General features: G+C 37.4%; 1 protein-coding gene across 1 annotated transcript in view; it reads left to right on the forward strand.

The window, feature by feature from the left end:
• The window catches only part of CEP128 (centrosomal protein 128), a 435188-nt gene that overhangs the window by 54078 nt on the left and 362825 nt on the right, over positions 1-18285 (forward strand). The window contains exon 8 of the mRNA XM_060003365.1: positions 9164-9280. Coding sequence (XP_059859348.1) covers positions 9164-9280 — 117 coding nt within the window. The remainder of the gene's footprint in view (positions 1-9163; positions 9281-18285) is intronic.

Raw genomic sequence — 18285 nt, forward strand, 5'->3', positions numbered from 1 at the left:
GTGTCTCATAACTCCATCATCTGGATCTTCTATAGGTCTGTTTCTATTATGTCTTATTTTCCTGGGATTTTGATCGCATTGTTTTTGCCTTCTGTTTACTTTTGATTGTCTAGTTATTTTTGATGACAGAAACTATTTCATTCTCTTCAAAGTAAACTTGCATAGATAATTTGATCATTACTATGTATGAAAGGACATGTTTCCTTTTGGTTACAGATTAGATTGGGGCCATAGCACTCATGAATTACCTTATCATTTATTGTTGAGACATTTCAGTGTTAAACTTTAGTGCCAGGTTTCAACTATTTCTGATTCATCCTTCCTGCTAGTGTATAGTCCTTCAGGATTCCAGCCCACAGGCTGGGTTGTGGGGATGGAGAAGTTTAACCTGGGAACCCCTTTCCTGGGAAGGGCTCTCAACTTGTTTTTCCTCTTTAACCCTATGCATCTGTTGAAAATCTATTCAGCTTCTCAGTGTCTCTGCTGCCTTTTCTGAAATGGGCTGATATTTGAGAGAAAGGATAGGGTTTCTTTTTTCTCTTGCATCTTGGTCTCATATGTCTTTATCTCTTTAGCTTTCCAATGCCTTTAAACAGATATTTAAAGTATTATTTCTTGCTGTTTAAGTTATTTTCAGTGGAAGGATTAGTCTGAATTATCTAGTCTGTCATTTTTAGAAGTGAAACTCCCTGAATCTTTTTATATCTATCAGATTCCTTTACTATGTTTGTGATTCTTAATGCACTTGTATGAGGCTTCTGTTACTTGCTACATAGGTATACAACTCGTGAGCATGCTTGTATCGAGGGCTTTGATCCAAACTCAGATATCTTCAATGTTCTGCTGAGATCCTTATAGATCTGACTAAGCCATGGACATATCCAGTGGTCATGCTGGTTTCTGACATTGTTAGATAGATGGGATAGTTTGAGTTTGGGGAGTTTGAAATGCTAATTTGCATAATGCACATTACATTTTGTAAGTTTCACCTTTTGCCATTTTTACAAGAGAACCTGAGCTACTTCATTTATATTTCTTTCATATAGCAAGTAAAATTAGCAAGCACTGTCTATATAGTCTAGAGTGTTAATGTGGGTCTAAAATATAACCACTGAGTTCAGTCTTAGCAGCTGAATTCAAAGAAAGCCTGAGTTCTCTCATCATTACTGTGCATCAAGAATTATCCCATATCAGATAAAAGCTATGATTGCACAGCTCTTCCATAGATGTCATACCTCACTAGTGCTCAGTTCTTTGGTGTAATTCGTTTATACAACTTGCTTCTTTACTCAACTGTCCAGTGGGCCCAGCTCATCAGGGCATATCTTTTTATGTTGTCAAAACCTGGAAAATCATACACACCTAACTGTGCACTTGGTTGAATTGTTCATCTGCTAGTTCCTCGCATCAAGTTGTGGTGTTACACCTTGTTTTGTGCTTTCTGTAATTTGCTTTCAAAGTAGGGTTGTCTCATAACTGTACAGAGAGCATGTCAAACCTCACATGGGTGTATGTAGTTCTGATTAAGAAACAATTGCCTAATGCAAAACTTAAAAATATTGTGGAATTTTAGAAGGTCTTCTGAAGGCCACATGGTGTTTACTTTCAATCTGTGCAAGGTTTAGTATAGATATTGTGACTCACTTATTCCAACTGAAGTCAACATTTACATTTTATAACTGTTTGACATATTGTGAATTCATGATAGCGTGTTGTCAGGGAAGATGCAGTTTTGTTGTTTGAGCATTAAACTTCTCAGAGGCTGCAGCTGTGTTCCCCCCTCCAGGTTTACGTTTAAAATAAAATTACCAAAGTGATGCACATTCACTGCGGCAAACTTTTAAATATTGTACAAATATATAAAGAAAAATGAATGCTCCTATCTCCCACCAATTTCACTTTCTTTTGGTAACTCCTGTTAATCAGAATTATTGTGCATTATTCTGAGATTGCAGTTGTTTATCATGCATTTTCTCAGTAACTAAAATACATCTTGAAAGTTTATAGAACACATTTTTCTTTGAGGGCCAAAAAGTATTCCTATCAAACACGCCAAGATTTAATTTGTTAATCCTTTGGGAATCATAATTTTGTTTGTTCTTTTTTCAAACTGCCCATTGGAAGGGAGATATTATTTATAGCATGATGCTATGGAAAATATTTTCTGTTAACAATCGTGATAATAAACAATATTTTGTGTGCCTCATACCACAGGGGAAATTTTAGTCTATTAGTTGTCTAGGCTTTACCCGCTTGAGTGTGATATGAGTGCATATTAAGTTTGATTATTTATGGAAGAAAAAGACAATTTTATTTTGATTTCTGTAGGAGGGTCACTATTTAAATTAAAAATGTAAACGTGGATTCAGCTCCTTCTGGAAGAGTTGATCATAAATTGACTCTAAAAACTTTCTCAACACTGTGTTTAGTCAGATAGTTATTGCACAGATTACAACAGCAGGATAAGTAACAAATACTTACTGGAATGGATTTTTTTTTTTTTTTTTTTTTGCGGTACGCGGGCCTCTCACTGTTGTGGCCTCTCCCGTTGTGGAGCACAGGCTCCGGACGCGCAGGCTCAGCGGCCATGGCTCACGGGCCCAGCCGTTCCGCAGTATGTGGGATCTTCCCGGACCAGGACACGAACCTGTGTCCCCTGCATCGGCAGGCAGACTCTCAACCACTGCGCCACCAGGGAAGCCCTGGAATGTATTTTAAACCAGCAGATATTATTAAAGATCTGAGGAATCAACATATTGAAAAGCCAGAATACAATCCTATAAACGGAATGCTTTTGCTTTTGTTTCACCTCCTTTCATTAAATGCTAACTTTAAAGGTATTCTAATTTTTATTCTGTTATTTTGCTATTTTAATTTATTTAATTAATTTATTTAATAAATATATTTATTTATTTTTGGCTGTGTTGGGTCTCTGTTGCTGCATGCAAGCTCTCTCTAGTTGCGGCGAGTGGGGACCACTCTTCCGCCACAGTGCATGGGCCTCTCGTTGCGGAGCACTGGCTCTAGGCATGCGGCTTCAGTAGTTGCAGCACGTGGGCTCAGTAGTTGTGGCTTGTGGGCTGCAGAGCTCAGGCCCGGGAGCTGTAGCGCATGGGCTTAGTTGCTCTGCGGCATGTAGTATCTTCCCGGGCCAGAGCTTGAACCCATGTCCCCTGCATTGGGAGACGGATTCTCAACCACTGCGCCACCAGGGAAGTCCCTATTTTGCTATTTTTATAAGTAAATTTAGAGATTCAGGACTTTTTGATATCTTAGTAGTAAATTTGATTGATTGGTACGTACTCTGATAAAAACGAATTTTTTAGTATTGGGTGATGTTGTTAATATTTTTCCCTTAGGTCTTACAAATAGAAAGTAAGTGTGAGGAGGCAATAATAAATGCAGTCCTTAAAATAATTTTTATTATTGGGAATTATCTTATCATTCAAAAGTTGCAAATATATGCTGTGTCTTTAGGTACAAAGTCCATGCCATTCTGTTTAGAACTGTTTTTACTTGCTCTTGCTTTGGTCTTCCCTGTCTCAGGAAAGGGCATCACAGTCCATCCAGTGGTCACCTAGGATTCACTCCACATCTTTTTCTACATACCACACTTCCAATCCATTATCAAATATTGTCCTTTTTATTTCTGAAATCTTGCTCAATTCCATCTGTATCTGCTTAATACTTCTGTTCAGTCATTTTTTTTTGAGTTCACTGCAGTAGACTGCATTGAACTTGGTCTCTTACCTCCTACAATTGCCCATATCTGTGCTGACAGTTACCAAGTGATTTTTACTTTTTATTTTATTTTATTATTTTTCATTTTATTTTTTATGTTTTGGCTGCGCCACACAGACTTTGGGATTTTAGTTCCCCGACCAGGGATTGAACCTGGGCCCTCAGAAGTGAGAGCGCAGAGTCCTAACCACTGGCCTGCCAGGGAATTCCCCCAAGTGATTTTTAAAAATTGTCATCACAGTGAATTACTCCCATGCTTTTTAAAATCCTACCTGAGCTTTTTCTTTTTCAAATTCCTTAGCATAGCCTATACTGCCTGCATTATCTGGCTTTTTCTATGTTCCTTGAATTTGCCAAACTCATTCCTACCTTATGGTCTTTGCACTGGCTTCACTTTTATTTCCCCAATTTTTTGCATGGCTAGCTCCCTTTTGTCATTCAAGGCTCCTGTTGAATGTCACTACACTGAGAGAGGCCTCTCCTGCTCTCCCTTTTTTGTTATTTAATTGTTAGCAGTTAGCCTAATAAACACACTGTTCTGTATATTGCCTTTTTCACTTAATGTATTTTTGAGATTTGAGATTGTTCCGTATTAGCCTCTCATGAGCTTCCTAATTCCTTTTTTTAAAATATTTAAAGCATTCTATTGAATGAATATCCCAAAATTTATTTAACCAGTCTTATATTGATGGACATTTCGGTGGTTTAAATCTTTTCTTTTATACACAGCACTGCAATTATTGATCTTGTACATGTACCATTTTTCACATGGGAAATTAAATTGGTAGAATAAATTCCTAGAAGTGGATTTACAAGGTTAAAGTCTATGAGCATTTGTAATTTGTTACATACTGCTCAATTTTATAATTAGTATTTTAAATGTCTTCTTTTTAATACTTTCATCTGAGAATTAGCATTTATCTTATTCTTTTCCAAAAAAGGATGAAAAGTGGCTTACCTTAAAATTATAATATGTGTGTTGAAGTTATGTTAGTTCTCATTGGCCCGTTGTATTGAGTTTCTTCTTTCCTTTAGTATCAGATCTGCATCTTCCTTCCCTTATCAGCCCTCTCCACACCCCTGGCAGTTTTATCTAGGCATGTGATTACTCAGGTAGAGATGACATGTCTCAGTTTTCCTGTGTGGCTAAGTCGTGACCATGTGACTAAGTGTGAGTAAAAGTGGTACATGCAACTTCTGGGTTGTCTTCTTGTAACAAAGCCACTTGTCTGAGACTTTCTTTCTCCTTATGTGGGTTGAAATGGGGATGTAGCACTAACCCAGCTTAAACCAGGCAGGTGAGGATAACTACCTAGGGGTGGTGGAACAAGAGATGGAAGAAACCTGGACCTCTGAATGACCTTAGGGAGCAGAGTGGCCTGCCAGCTTGTCCTGCTTTCTTCTGGGCTGTAAGATGAGAGAGCATGCATGTAATACTAATCTTATTTTAGCTGATGTATGTTTGATCTTTTTGAGAGAGCCTAGACTGTACCCTAACTGATACAGAATGTAATGTAGACATAGACGAGAAAGAATAGATAAAGAGAAAACTGGAGTTATAGAAATGTGTATTTTAGGTCTTTGGCTGTTGCTGACTTAGTTGGAGTTGGGTAAATCAGTGTATTAGCAGTAGGAAAAGGAAAGTACTTTGAGCATATTGATCTGTCTGGATGATTGGGTCGATAAAGATAATTTGGTGGCCTTACAGGCCACCAGATTATAATTCTACCACTGTTGAAATTCATAAAATACTTCCTGTGTTTATTCATTTTCAATCATGCTAGTTTGTGTATGTTTTATTTTTCCTCAATACTGACTAGCTATAGTGCCTATTCATTTTATTATAGTTTTCTATATTATAGTTTTCTGAAACAGAGCAGGATATGACTATTTTCCCATGTTCCGATGGTTGTATAAGGCAGTAGTTGTATTTGCTTAGCATTTTGCCTTCCACTAAGTGCTTCTCTTTGTCAGTTAAGATCAGTTTCAGCCGTAAATAACTGAAAACCCCAAATAATAGTGATTGGGAAAAAAAGACTAAGTTATTTCTCTACTGTGGGAAAGTCTTAAGTAGGGAGTTCAGGGTTCCACATGGTGTGTACTGATCTACAGTATATAAGAGTTTCAGGCTCTTCCTGTCATGCTCTTTTTGTTTTTCCTGCTGTTATGGTCTCAAATTTATGGTCGGAGATGGCAGCATCTGTGTACTAGGCAGCAAGACAGAGGAAGGAATGAGTATGAGAGCAAAAGGCGCCTATGCGCTATCCTTTATGGATAATTTCTTGAAGTTGTCACAACACTTATGCATGTATCCCATTTACCAAAATTTAAGTCACATGGCCAGCTAGCAGCTGAAGAGGCCAGAAAATGTATTGATTATATTTTGTAGCCACCTGTCTAGTTAAAATTCCTTTACCATGGAAGAAATGGGGAGCTGTAATAGTTTGAAATGGAGAACAAAATTCTATGAAATGGATAGACATTTTGTGGATGGAGTGGAGAATATATATATATTTTTCTTCATCAGACTCTTTATTTCTTGAGTGAGGATTTATTTGAAAACCAATTTAAAATTGCATTAGTCATTTATGGCTGCATAACAAATCTCCCCAAACTCAGTGGCTTAAAACTTTTATTATTTCACAGTTTCTGTGGGTTAGGAATGCAGGCGTGGCTTAGCTGGGTTGTTTGGCTCTGGGTCTCTCACAGGCTGCAGTCATCTCAAGCCTTGACTAGAATGGATCTGCTTCCTCGCTCATTCAGTTCCTTGTAGGTTAATGGACTGAAGCATCAAGCATCATGACCTGTTGGTCAGAGGCCTCTTTTGTTTCTTTGACACATGGTTTCTCCAAAGAGCATCTCACAACATGGCAGCTTGCTTCATTAGAGCAAGCAAGTGAGAAGGCAAGAGAGAACATGCTAGCAGGATTGAAAGTTAGAATTTTTATAACCTAATCATGGAAGTAACATCTCATCACTGAGATGTTAATATTTAAAAATAAATATTAATTGTTATCCCATTATCAACAGGGAATTATTTTAATCAATTACAGAGAACTATGCCTTTGCTAAAAATGAGGATGTAGATTTGTTGTCATGGAAAGTTGTCTGTGATCTGTGGGAAAAAAAATATGGAAACATATATATATACTGAAAAAATCTATAAAATACTATGTATAACACCCAATTTTTGTTTAAAAATTTAAATGAAATTGATATGTGTTTGACTGGTCATACACATATGCATAGAAAAATTTCTGGAAGTATACAACAAAGTACTTAGCATTATTTTTTTCGTGCTAGGTGGTATTAGCAGATTAAAAATAATTTTTATTCTATATTTGTTTGTTTATTTTTAATTGTTGTGAAATACATATAACCTAAAATTTACCATCTTATCCATTTTTAAGTGTTCAGTTTAGTAGTGTTATGTACCTTCACGTGGTTGTGCAACCAAATACAGAACTCTTTACAAAACTGAAACTACACCCATTAAACAACTACCTATTCCCTCTTCCCCCAGCCTCTGGCAACTACCATTCTATTTTCTGTTTCTATGGATATGACTATTCTACATACCTGATATAAGTGGAATGATACAGTATTTGTCTTTTTGTGATTGGCTTATCTCACTTAGCATAAGGCCTTCAAGATTCATTCATGTTGTAGCAAGTGTAAGGATGTCTTCCTTTTTAAGGGTCGATAATATTCCATTGTATGTATAAACCACATTTGGTTTATCCATTTATCTGTCAATGGACACTTGAGTTGCTTCCGCATTTTGGCTATTGTGGATGATGCTGCTTTGAACATGGGTGTGCGCATATATCTCTTTGAGACCCTGATTTCAGTTCTTTTAGGCCTATGCCTAGAAATGGAATTGCTGGATCATATGGTACCTTTGTTTTTATTTTTTAAGGAACTACCGCACTCTTCTCCATAGCGGCCGCCCACTTTTACAAACCACCACCAGTGCACCAGGGTTTCAGTTCCCCTGCAGCCTCCCCAGCACTTGTTTTCTGTTTTTTGTTAATAGCCATCCCAGTGTGCTTGAGGTGGTTCCCTGTTATTTATTTTTGATAAGTGTTGCTATTACTTTTTATATTGCGTGAACGATAAAGATATTTCCATTTTGTAAAAATGGAATGAATTAACAACTTTTTATTTTTCAGTATTTATTTATAATGTTTTCTATAACAGCAGGTACTGCCTTTATTTCAGATGCAGTAATAAATTGTTGGGATATTAGGGTTGTTAGGATAAATTAGAAGCTTGATGCTGAAGGCTATTTTGAAGTTTTAGTAAGGCACTGTGAATATCATAGTAAACATCTTCATTGTTTTTCAGCACTTGAAGTTGGAAACCCAAGACTTAAGTCTTAAATGTTAACTGCTAATTTTTTGATGGAATATTTTTGCTCAGCCTTTATTGACTAATTAAACTTATGTTTACCAGTGTCTTTTTAAAAAACAACCTGACTTGAGGTGTAATTTACCATAAAATTAATCTGCTTTAAGTGTAAAATTCAGTGATTTTTAGTGAAGTACTGGGTTGTGCAGCTATCACCATAATCCAGTTTAGAACATTCCTATTGCCCCAGTGAGATCCCTTGTGACCAGGACCTTTCTTGACTCTATAGAATTTATGGCAAAAGATTTCTTATAACAGGGCTGTATTTATTGCTTCTCTGCTATCTACTGTACCTCCTCTGTGAAATATACACAAATAGTCAAATAGTGTATATTTTATTTAGGGGACTGTATAGTGATGCTTCTGAAGTGTGTTTGCATTTGCACAGCTTTTAGCAAGGAAGATCTCGCATCAGAGAGAAAATTCTTTCATGTTTATTTTAGAGAGTCCCAATTAAACACTTTGCAGTTTGACTTTAGTTTTTGATCTTTTACAGCTGGTTTATTTTTAGCAGATCATAGTAGCAAAGATTGACAAGCCCTTTCAATTATTTGATGCATATAAATATCAAAACCTTCCTAGGCAGGTCACGCTCATAGATAATTAAAATGAAAAAGAACTAAATAGATAGAACAGTTTATCATTAATAGAGTAATAAATGCAGTTGTAGGCAAAATTGGTATTTTTCTTCTAACTCACCAGAGGGCACTATTTTCTAGTTTATTACTTTTAACTCTGATCTTTTGACATATTATATTCTACTTTGGAAAATTTAAGTCCTTTATTGGGATCCAGATTTGGATCAATTGGAGACTAATGACTGTTTACTATTGCAACTTTCAATTTTTTTGTGACCTGTTTTATAATAGTGTCATTAAAAAAGGATTCTACAAATAAGCCAATCTTAAATGCTTTAGGCGATAGTGTATCTGGCGTAAAATATCTCTTCAGTTTTAGTCTTTTTTTTGCCTAACAGTTCTGTAATCTCACTTTTCTCTTTATTCATGTTAAGGTTTCAGATCGGGTAGAGCGACGGCTTCAAGAAATACAAAGAGAGATGCGTACAGAAAGAGAGCTGGTGGAAAGACGGCAGGATCAACTGGGACTTATTTCTTTGCAGCTACAGGAGGTTTGTGAAAAATACCTTCTTGGAATGTAAATCTTGAGTTTTGGTGGTTATTTAGCTATTGTTAAAATCGTTATAATACTTTAGTTGTTGCATGTGAAAGTATAGTTCAGTCTGTAGAAGTATAGCATATTGGTTATAGTTCATTGTGTGAAGACAAGCCTACCTGGTTCAAACCCAGAGTCTACGCCTTACTGGCTGTGTGACCTTGGGCAAGTTCCTTCACTTCTAGGCCCATTTCCTCTGTGGAAAATGGAAATAATAATAGTATTTACTTGATCACATTGGTGCAGGGGTAAATAAGTTAATGTGGGTAAAGCACTTAACGTAGTGTCTAGCATGTGCTGAATACATGTTAACTGGAAGTATAATTATTTGGATTAATTTTCTTTGGTGTGAACTAGACCAGGGGTAAACAAACTGGTCTATGGGCTGAATCTGTCCCATTGCCGATTTTTGTAAATAAAGTTTTATTGAAACGCAGCCACTCCCATTCATTTTCAGTTCGTCTGTGGGTGCTTTTGGGACACACCGTTGGCAGAGTTGAGATGTTGTGAAAAAGACCATATGGCCCACAAAGCTTAAAATTAGTATTGACTGGCCCTTTATAGAAAAAGTTTGCAGATCCCTGGCCTAGACTATCATCAAACCAATTCAAAACGGAGGTTACTTACACTTTAGGTAACCTGTTTATTTCGAAATTTTACACTTATGAAGAAGTTGAATAATTAGAACAAAGAATTTCTGTATATCCTTTACCTCGGTTCCCCCAGTATTCATATTTTACCAGACTTGCTTTATTGTTTTATATATGTATCTCCATATATATGTATATCTAAAAATTTTTTTGAGCTAGTTGTTGACATGATGTAAATACTTTTAAATCTAAATAATACAGTGTGTACATTCTCTTCTGTAGTCACAGGAAATTAACATTGGGTCAATACTATGATTTAACCTATAGGGTTTTTAAAAATTTTTTATTTTATATCTTTATTGGAGTATAATTGCTTTACAATGTTGTGTTAGTTTCTGCTGTATAACAGGGTGAATCAACTATATGTATACATATATCTCCATATCCCCTCCCTCTTGAGTCTCCCCCACCACCCTCCCTATCCCACCCCTCTAGGTGGTCACAAAGCACAGAGCTGATCTCCCTGTGCTATGTGGCTGATTCCCGTTAGCTATCTGTTTTATATTTGGTAGTGTATATATGTCAATGCAACTCTCTCACTTCATCCCATCTTACCCTTCCACCTCCCCATATCCTCAAGTCCATTCTGTACGTCTGTGTCTTTATTCCTGTCCTACCCCTAGGTTCATCAGAACCCTTCTTTTTCTTCTTTTTTTTAGTTTCCACATATATGTGTTAGCATATGGTATTTGTTTTTCTCTTTCTAACTTACTTCAGTCTGTATGAGAGACTCTATGTCCATCCATCTCACTACAAATAACTCAATTTTGTTTCTTTTTATGGCTGAGTAATATTCCATTGTATATATGTGCCATATCTTTATTCATTCATCTGTCGATGGACACTTGGGTTGCTTCCGTGTCCTGGCTATTGTAAATAGAGCTGCAATGAACATTTTGGTACGTGGCTCTTTTTGAATTATGGTTTTCTCAGTGTATATGCCCAGTAGTGGGATTTCTGGGTCACATGATAGTTCTATTTTAAGTTTTTTAAGGAACCTCCATACTACTCTCCATAGTGGCTGTATCAATTTACATTCCCACCAACAGTGCAAGAGGGTTTGCTTTCTTCCACACCCTCTCCAGGATTCACTGTTTGTAGATTTTTTGATGATGGCCATTCTTACTGTTGTGAGGTGATACCTCATTGTGGTTTTGATGTGCATTTCTCTAATGATTAGTGATGTTGAACATACTTTCATGTGTTTGTTGGCAATCTGTATATCTTCTTTGGAGAAATGTCAGTTTAGGTCTTCTGCCCATTTTTGGATTGGGTTGTTTGTTTTTTTGATCTTGAGCCTGCATGAGCTGCTTGTAAATTTTGGAGAATAATCCTTTGTCAGTTGCTTTGTTTGCAAATGTTTCTCCCATTCTGAGGGTTGTCTTTTTGTCTTGTTTATGGTTTCCTTTGCTGTGCAGAAGCTTGTAAGTTTCACTAGGTCCCATTTGTTTATTTATTTATTTTTTTCCATTTGCCTAAGAGGTGGGTCAAAAAGGATCTTGCTGTGATTTATGTGAGAGTGTTCTGCCTATGTTTTCCTCTACGAGTTTTATAATGTCTGGCCTTATATTTAGGTCTTTAATCCATTTTGAGCTTATTTTTGTGTGTGGTCTTAGGACGTGTTCTAATTTCATTCTTTTACATATAGCTGACCGGTTTTCCCAGCACCACTTATTGAAGAGGCTGTCTTTTCTACATTGTATATTCTTGCCTCCTTTCAAAGATAAGGTGACCATATGTGTGTTGGTTTATCTCTGGGCTTTCTATCCTGTTCCACTGATCTATGTTTCTGTTTTTGTGCCAGCACCATATTGTCTTGATTACTGTAGCTTTGTAGTATAGTCTGAAGTCTGGGAGCCTGATTCCTCCAGCTCCTTTTTTCTTTCTCAAGATTGCTTTGACTATTCGGGGTCTTTTGTGTTTGCATACAAGTTGTGAAATTGTTTGTTCTAGTTCTGTGGTAGTGGTAGTTTGATAGGGACTGCATTGAATCTGTAGAGTGCTTTGGGTAATATAGTCATTTTCACAATGTTGATTCTTCCAATCCAAGAACATGGTATATCTCTCCATCTGTTGTATCATCTTTAATTTCTTTCATCAGTGTCTTAAAGTTTTCTGCATACAGGTCTTTTGTCTCCTTAGGTAGGTTTATTCCTAGGTATTTTATTCTTCTTGTTGCAGTGGTAAATGGGAGTATTTCCTTAATTTCACTTTCAGATTTTTCATCATTAGTGTATAGGAATGCAAGAGATTTCCGTGCATTAATTTTGTGTCCTGCTACTTTACCAAATTCATTGATTAGCTCTAGTAGTTTTCTGGTAGCATCTTTAGGATTCTCTATGTATAGTATCATGTCATCTGCAAACAGTGACAGTTTTACTTCTTCTTTTCCCATTTGGATTCCTTTTATTTCTTTTTTCTTCTCTGACTGCTGTGGCTAAAACTTCTAAAACTATGCTGAATAATAGTGGTAAGAGTGAGCAACCATGTCTTGTTCCTGATATTAAAGGAAATGGTTTCAGTTTTTCACCATTGAGAACGATGTTGGCTGTGAGTTTGTCATATATGGCCTTTATTATGTTGAGGTAAGTTCCCTCTATGCCTACTTTCTGGAGCGTTTTTATCATAAATGGGTGTTGAATTTTGTCAAGCTTTTTCTGCATCTATTGAGATGATCATATGGTTTTTCTCCTTTGGTTTGTTAATATGGTGTATCACATTGATTGATTTGCCTATATTGAAGAATCCTTGCATTCCTTGGATAAACCCTACTTGATCATGGTGTAGGATCCTTTTAATGTGCTGTTGTATTCTATTAGCTAGTATTTTGTTGAGGATTTTTTCATCGATATTCATCAGTGATATTGGTCTGTAGTTTTCTTTTTTTTGTGAGGTCTTTGTCTGATTTTGGTATCAGGGTGATGGTGGCCTCGTAGAATGAGTTGGGGAGTGTTCCTCCCTCTGCTATATTTTGGAAGAGTTTGAGAAGGATGGGTGTTAGCTCTTCTCTAAATGTTTGATAGAATTTGCCTGTGAAGCTATCTGGTCCTGGGCTTTTGTTTGTTGGAAGAGTTTTAATCACAGTTTCAATTTCAGTGCTTGATTGGTCTGTTTATATTTTCTCTTTCTTTGTGGTTCAGTCTCGGAAGCTTGTGCTTTTCTAAGAACTGGTCCATTTCTTCCAGGTTGTCCATTTTATTGGCATAGAGTTGCTTGTAGTAATCTCTCACGGTCCTTTGTATTTCTGCAGTGTCAGTTGTTTCTTCTCCTTTTTCATTTCTAATTCTGTTGATTTGAGTCTTCTCCCTTTTTTTCTTGATGAGTCTGGCTAATGGTTATCAATTTTGTTTATCTTCTCAAAAAACCAGCTTTTAGTTTTATTGATCTTTACTGTTGTTTCCTTCATTTCTTTTTCATTTATTTCTGATCTGATCTTTCTGATTTCTTTCCTTCTGCTAATTTTGGGGGTTTTTTGTTCTCTCTCTAATTGCTTTAGGTATAAGTTTAGGTTGTTTATTTGAGATTTTTCTTGTTTTTTGTTTGATGGGTTTTTACCTTGCTCCTCCTTCTGCTATGTGTTTGTCTGTCTTCTCAGTTTGCTTAACTTAGTGTGTTTTGTGTCTCCTTTTCTCAGTCTACAGGTTCATAGTTCCCGTTGTTATTGGTGTCTGCCCCCAGTGGCTAAGGTTGGTTCAGGGGCTTGTGTAGGCTTCTTGGTGGAGGGGACTGGTGCCTGTGTTCTGTTGGGTTGGGCTCGATCTTGTCTTTCTGGTGGGAGGGACCACATCCGGTGGTGTGTTTTGGGGTGTCTGTGAACTTGGTATGATTTTAGGCAGACTCTCTGCTAATGGGTGGGGTTGTGCTCCTATCTTGCTAGTTGTTTGGCATGGGGTGTCCAGCACTGGAGCTTGCTGGCTCTTGAGTAGAGCTGGGTCTTAGCATTGAGATGGAGGTCTCTGGGAGAGCTCTTGCCAATTGATATTACGTGGGGTCTGGAGGTCTCTCGTGGTCCAGTGTCCTTAACTTGGCTCTCCCACCTCAGAGGCTCAGACCTGACAGCAGTTTGGAGCACCAAGACCCTGTCTACCACACGGCTCAGAAGAAGAGGGAGAAAAACAGAAAGAAAAAATAAAATAATTAAAAAAATAAAATAATTAAAGTAAAATAATTATTAACATAAAAAATTAAGAAGTAAAGAAAGAAGAAGAGAGCAACGAAACCAATAAACAAATCCACCAATGATATCAAGTGCTAAAAACTATACTAAGACAAACATAAAAATCAGAAACAAGGCAATCACAGACAGCAAACCCCAAGTCTACAGTTGCTCCCAAAGTCCACTGCCTCACTTTTGGGATGACTCGTTGTCTATTCAGGTATTCCACAGATGCAGGGTACATCAAGTTGACTCTGGGGATTTAATCCACTGCTCCTGAGGCTTCACGGAGTAATTTCCCTTTCTCTTCTTTGTTTGCACAGCTCCTGGGGTTCAGCTTCGGTTTTGGCCTCACCTCTGTGTGTAGGTTGCCTAAGGGTGTCTGTTCCCTGCCCACACAGGAGGGGATTAAAGTAGCAGCTGATTAGGGGCCTCTGGCTCACTTAGGCCGGGAGGAGGGAGGGGTATGGAATGCGGGGCGAGCCTGTGGCGGCAGAGGCTGGAATGACATTGCAGCAGCCTGGGGCATGCTGTGTGTTCTCCCAGGGAAGTTGTCCCTGGATCACGGAACCCTGGCAGTGGCGGGCTGCATAGGCTCCAAGGAGGAGGGATGTGGTTAGTGACCTGTGCTCGCACACAGGGTTCGTGGTGGCTGCAGCAGCAGCGTTAGCATTTCAGCCCATCTCTGGTGTCCGCACTGATAGCTGTGGCTCGTGCCTGTCTCCGAAGATTGTTTAGGCGGTGCTCTGAATCCCCTTTCCTCTCGTGCCCCGAAATGATGGTCTCTTGACTCTTAGACAGTTCCAGACTTTTTCCTGGACTCCCTCTCGGCTAGCTGTAGCACACTAGCCCCCTTCAGGCTGTGTTTATGCAGCCAACCCCAGTCCTCTCCTTGCCGTCTGACCTCTGAAGCCCGAGCCTCAGCTCCTAACCCCCACCCGCCCCGGCGGGTGAACAGACAAGCCTCGGGCTGGTGGGTGCTGGTTGGCACCGAACCTCTGTGCGGGAATCTCTCTGCTTTGCCCTTTGCTCCCCTGTTGCTGCGCTCTCCTCTGTGGCTCCAAAGCTTCCCCGCCCACCCCCTGTCTCTGCCAGTGAAGAGGCTTCCTCGTGTGTGGAAACCTTTCTTCCTTCACAGCTCCCTCCCACTGGTGCAGGTCCCATCCCTATTCTTTTGTCTCTGTTTTTCCTTTTGCCCTACCCAGGTATGTGGGGAGTTTCTTGCCTTTTGGGAGGTCTGAGGTCTTCTGCCAGTGTTCAGTAGGTGTTCTGTAGAAGTTGTTCCACATGTAGATGTACTTTTGATGTATTTTTGGGGAGGAAGGTGATCTCCATGTCTTACTCCTCCACCATCTTGAAGCACCCTCCAACCTATAGGTTTTATTCTATTTTTGCCACTTAAAGTTCTTTTCTGGTCCAAGATACAATACAGGATTACATATAGCATTTGACCATCATGTCTCTTTAGTCTCCTTTAATCTGGAACAGGTTTTCAGTTTTTCTTTGTCATTCATGACCTTGACAATTTTGCAGAGTACTAGCCAGTTATTTTGTAGAATGTCTTTTGTTTTAGGTTTGTTGATTTTTTTCCTCATGACTAGATCAGGTTATAGGCTTTTGGCAGGAAACCCAGAGAATTGTTGCGTTTTTCCCAGGATATCATATCGGGGGCATGTAGTGTTGATTTGTCCCAATACTGGTAGAAACTGAACATTGGTTAAGGTGTTGCTTGCCAGGCTTCTCTACTGTGAAGTTACTGTATTATGCCTTTTAAATTATTTGTCTTATGGGGAGGCTCTTTAAAACTTGAAAATTGCTTATTTCTCATCAAATTTTCACCTACAAATTTTAACAGCTATTGATGATTCTTTTGTGAAACAGTTACTGCTATAGGTGATACTAAACAGTGATTTAAAAAATATTCTGTCATTTCTTTCACATTTATTAGTTGGATTCCTACTGTCAGGAAGGGCTTGTCTTTTTCTCCACTCATTCATTCATTGATTCATTCATTATTATTGGTATAGGTTTGTGAATTCTCATTATATTGTTTATGTTTTATAACTGTACTAGAAAACTTGTGTTTCCTTTTAAATGTTTCTTAGATTTATAAAGTGTAAAAAATTAGAAACAGCAAGAAAACCAAAAGATTTAAAAACAAAACGAACGTTTTTTTCTTTTACAAAGTGGTTTTCTCTAAAAGTGATGTTCTACAGATGCACTTATGTGTGCTTGAAGATCATTAACCCTTTTAAATTGACAGATTAAAATTTTTTTTAAGTATTAGGAGACATGCCAGTTGAAAATTAGGAACAAAAATTGCAAACCTGAAATTATAATGTAAGCTGACAGAAAACAAAAGCAGATCTTTCTAAAATTCCATTTCACAAAAGGAAGCATACCCTTGTTAGTCGGTAATTACTTTGAAGAGGATACTTTGTTGAATAATTAGATACAGCATGTGGGTAGCCTTTTTTTTAAACCTTGATTTTTATACATTTTTTCTCAAAGCACATTGCATCTGGTGAGCATAAGAATAGTACTGAAATGACAATTGTTCTTTTTTGCGAGAGAGAATTAGAGAAGTTTTCCATGCTTATATTCTATTCTCTTTGCAGGATGCACAAAATTACAAAGAAAGAGGGAGAGGAAGATTGCTTCCCACCCCTATTCTTGAGAAACCAGAGCCTGAATATTTGCATTGTAATTGTCAATTTGACTAAAAGCTTGAGCAGTGGTTTGGAATTCCATCTCTGACAGTACAATAGAGGATCACTATTGATAAGAAATGTTTAATTTCATATTTTGTCACTTTAATGTAAGTGGTGACCTATATGCTTTTAATAGGTGGTTTTGGATTAAACAGTGCAATGGAAACTGGAAAGGATTAATTTAGCCTGATGCGTTTTCCTACTCACAAGTTAAGTGGCTTAGACTATTCTGGAAGGGTCACGTTTAAGGAGAGAAAATACTTTGCTTTCTTTTTGATATTAAAAAATACTTATGGCTATATCTATACTGTATGATAATAGTAATTTATATATTTTGTTTCTGGCTATGGTGAAAAATTGAATCTGTGGGTGAGTAAGTAGGCCTGGACTTTTAGCCACTATGTTCTCCTGCCTCCCTAAAATGTATAATTCAGTGTTAGTGAAAATTATGACATTCAAAAGTCATAATCTCTTAATTAGCAGTAATCATTAAAAATTCCAGAATGTTGGAGATTTCTAGGTATAATGTATTATAGGGTGTCAATCTGTGGTTTTGGCTAATAAAACTTGCTTCTTTTTAGTGATCTAATGAGGTTCTTAGGTCCTCGGAGCTTTATCTGTTCCCATTTAATGAAAATCACAGTATTAGTCATCGGAAATTGGTTGAGGGAAAGCCACTCTCCTTTTCTTGTTTAGAGTTTTTAAAGAATTGTTCACTCTTTTCTGTTCCCTTTTTTCTTCTCCTTCTTTTCTTTCTTCCTGGTCTAAGCAAAAGGGCTAAGCTCATGGTCTGGAATCCACTTCCCTTGGTGAAGCTCAACTACTTATGTGCTACTGCTGGCACATGAACGTCAGATTTTCTTAACTTGGTGAGGGCCTTATCTGGCCTTCAGAACTCATATATCACATTTTAAACAACATTGTTTTCATTTCTCAGTAAAGGTCTCTTTAGAGAGATGAATGTTTTATTAGTTGTGCAATAATATTCTTTTCATATACCTTTAAAAAAAATCTCTCTATATATTTTTAACTAAGGTATAGTTGATTTACAATGTTCTGTTAGTTTCTGGTGTACAGCAAAGTGATTCAGTTATATATATATATATATATATGTATTTTTTTCAGATTATTTTCCATTATAGGTTATTGCAAGATATTGAATATAGTTCCCTGTGCTATACAGCAGGACTTTGTTGTTTATCTATTTTGTATATAGTACTGTGTATCTGTTAATTCGAAACTCCTAATTTATCCGTCCTCTGCCCCCTTTCCCCTTTGGTAACCATAAGTTTGTTTTCTATGTCTGTGAGTCTATTTCTGTTTTGTAAATTCATTTGTATCATTTTTCTTTTTTAGATTCCACATATAAGTGATATCAGGTGATATTTGTCTTTCTCAGACTTACTTCACTTAGTACGATAATCTTTAGTTCCATCCATTTTGC

The sequence above is a fragment of the Delphinus delphis genome, chromosome 2 (assembly GCF_949987515.2).
Source record: "Delphinus delphis chromosome 2, mDelDel1.2, whole genome shotgun sequence".
In the NCBI taxonomy this organism is placed as follows: domain Eukaryota; kingdom Metazoa; phylum Chordata; class Mammalia; order Artiodactyla; family Delphinidae; genus Delphinus; species Delphinus delphis.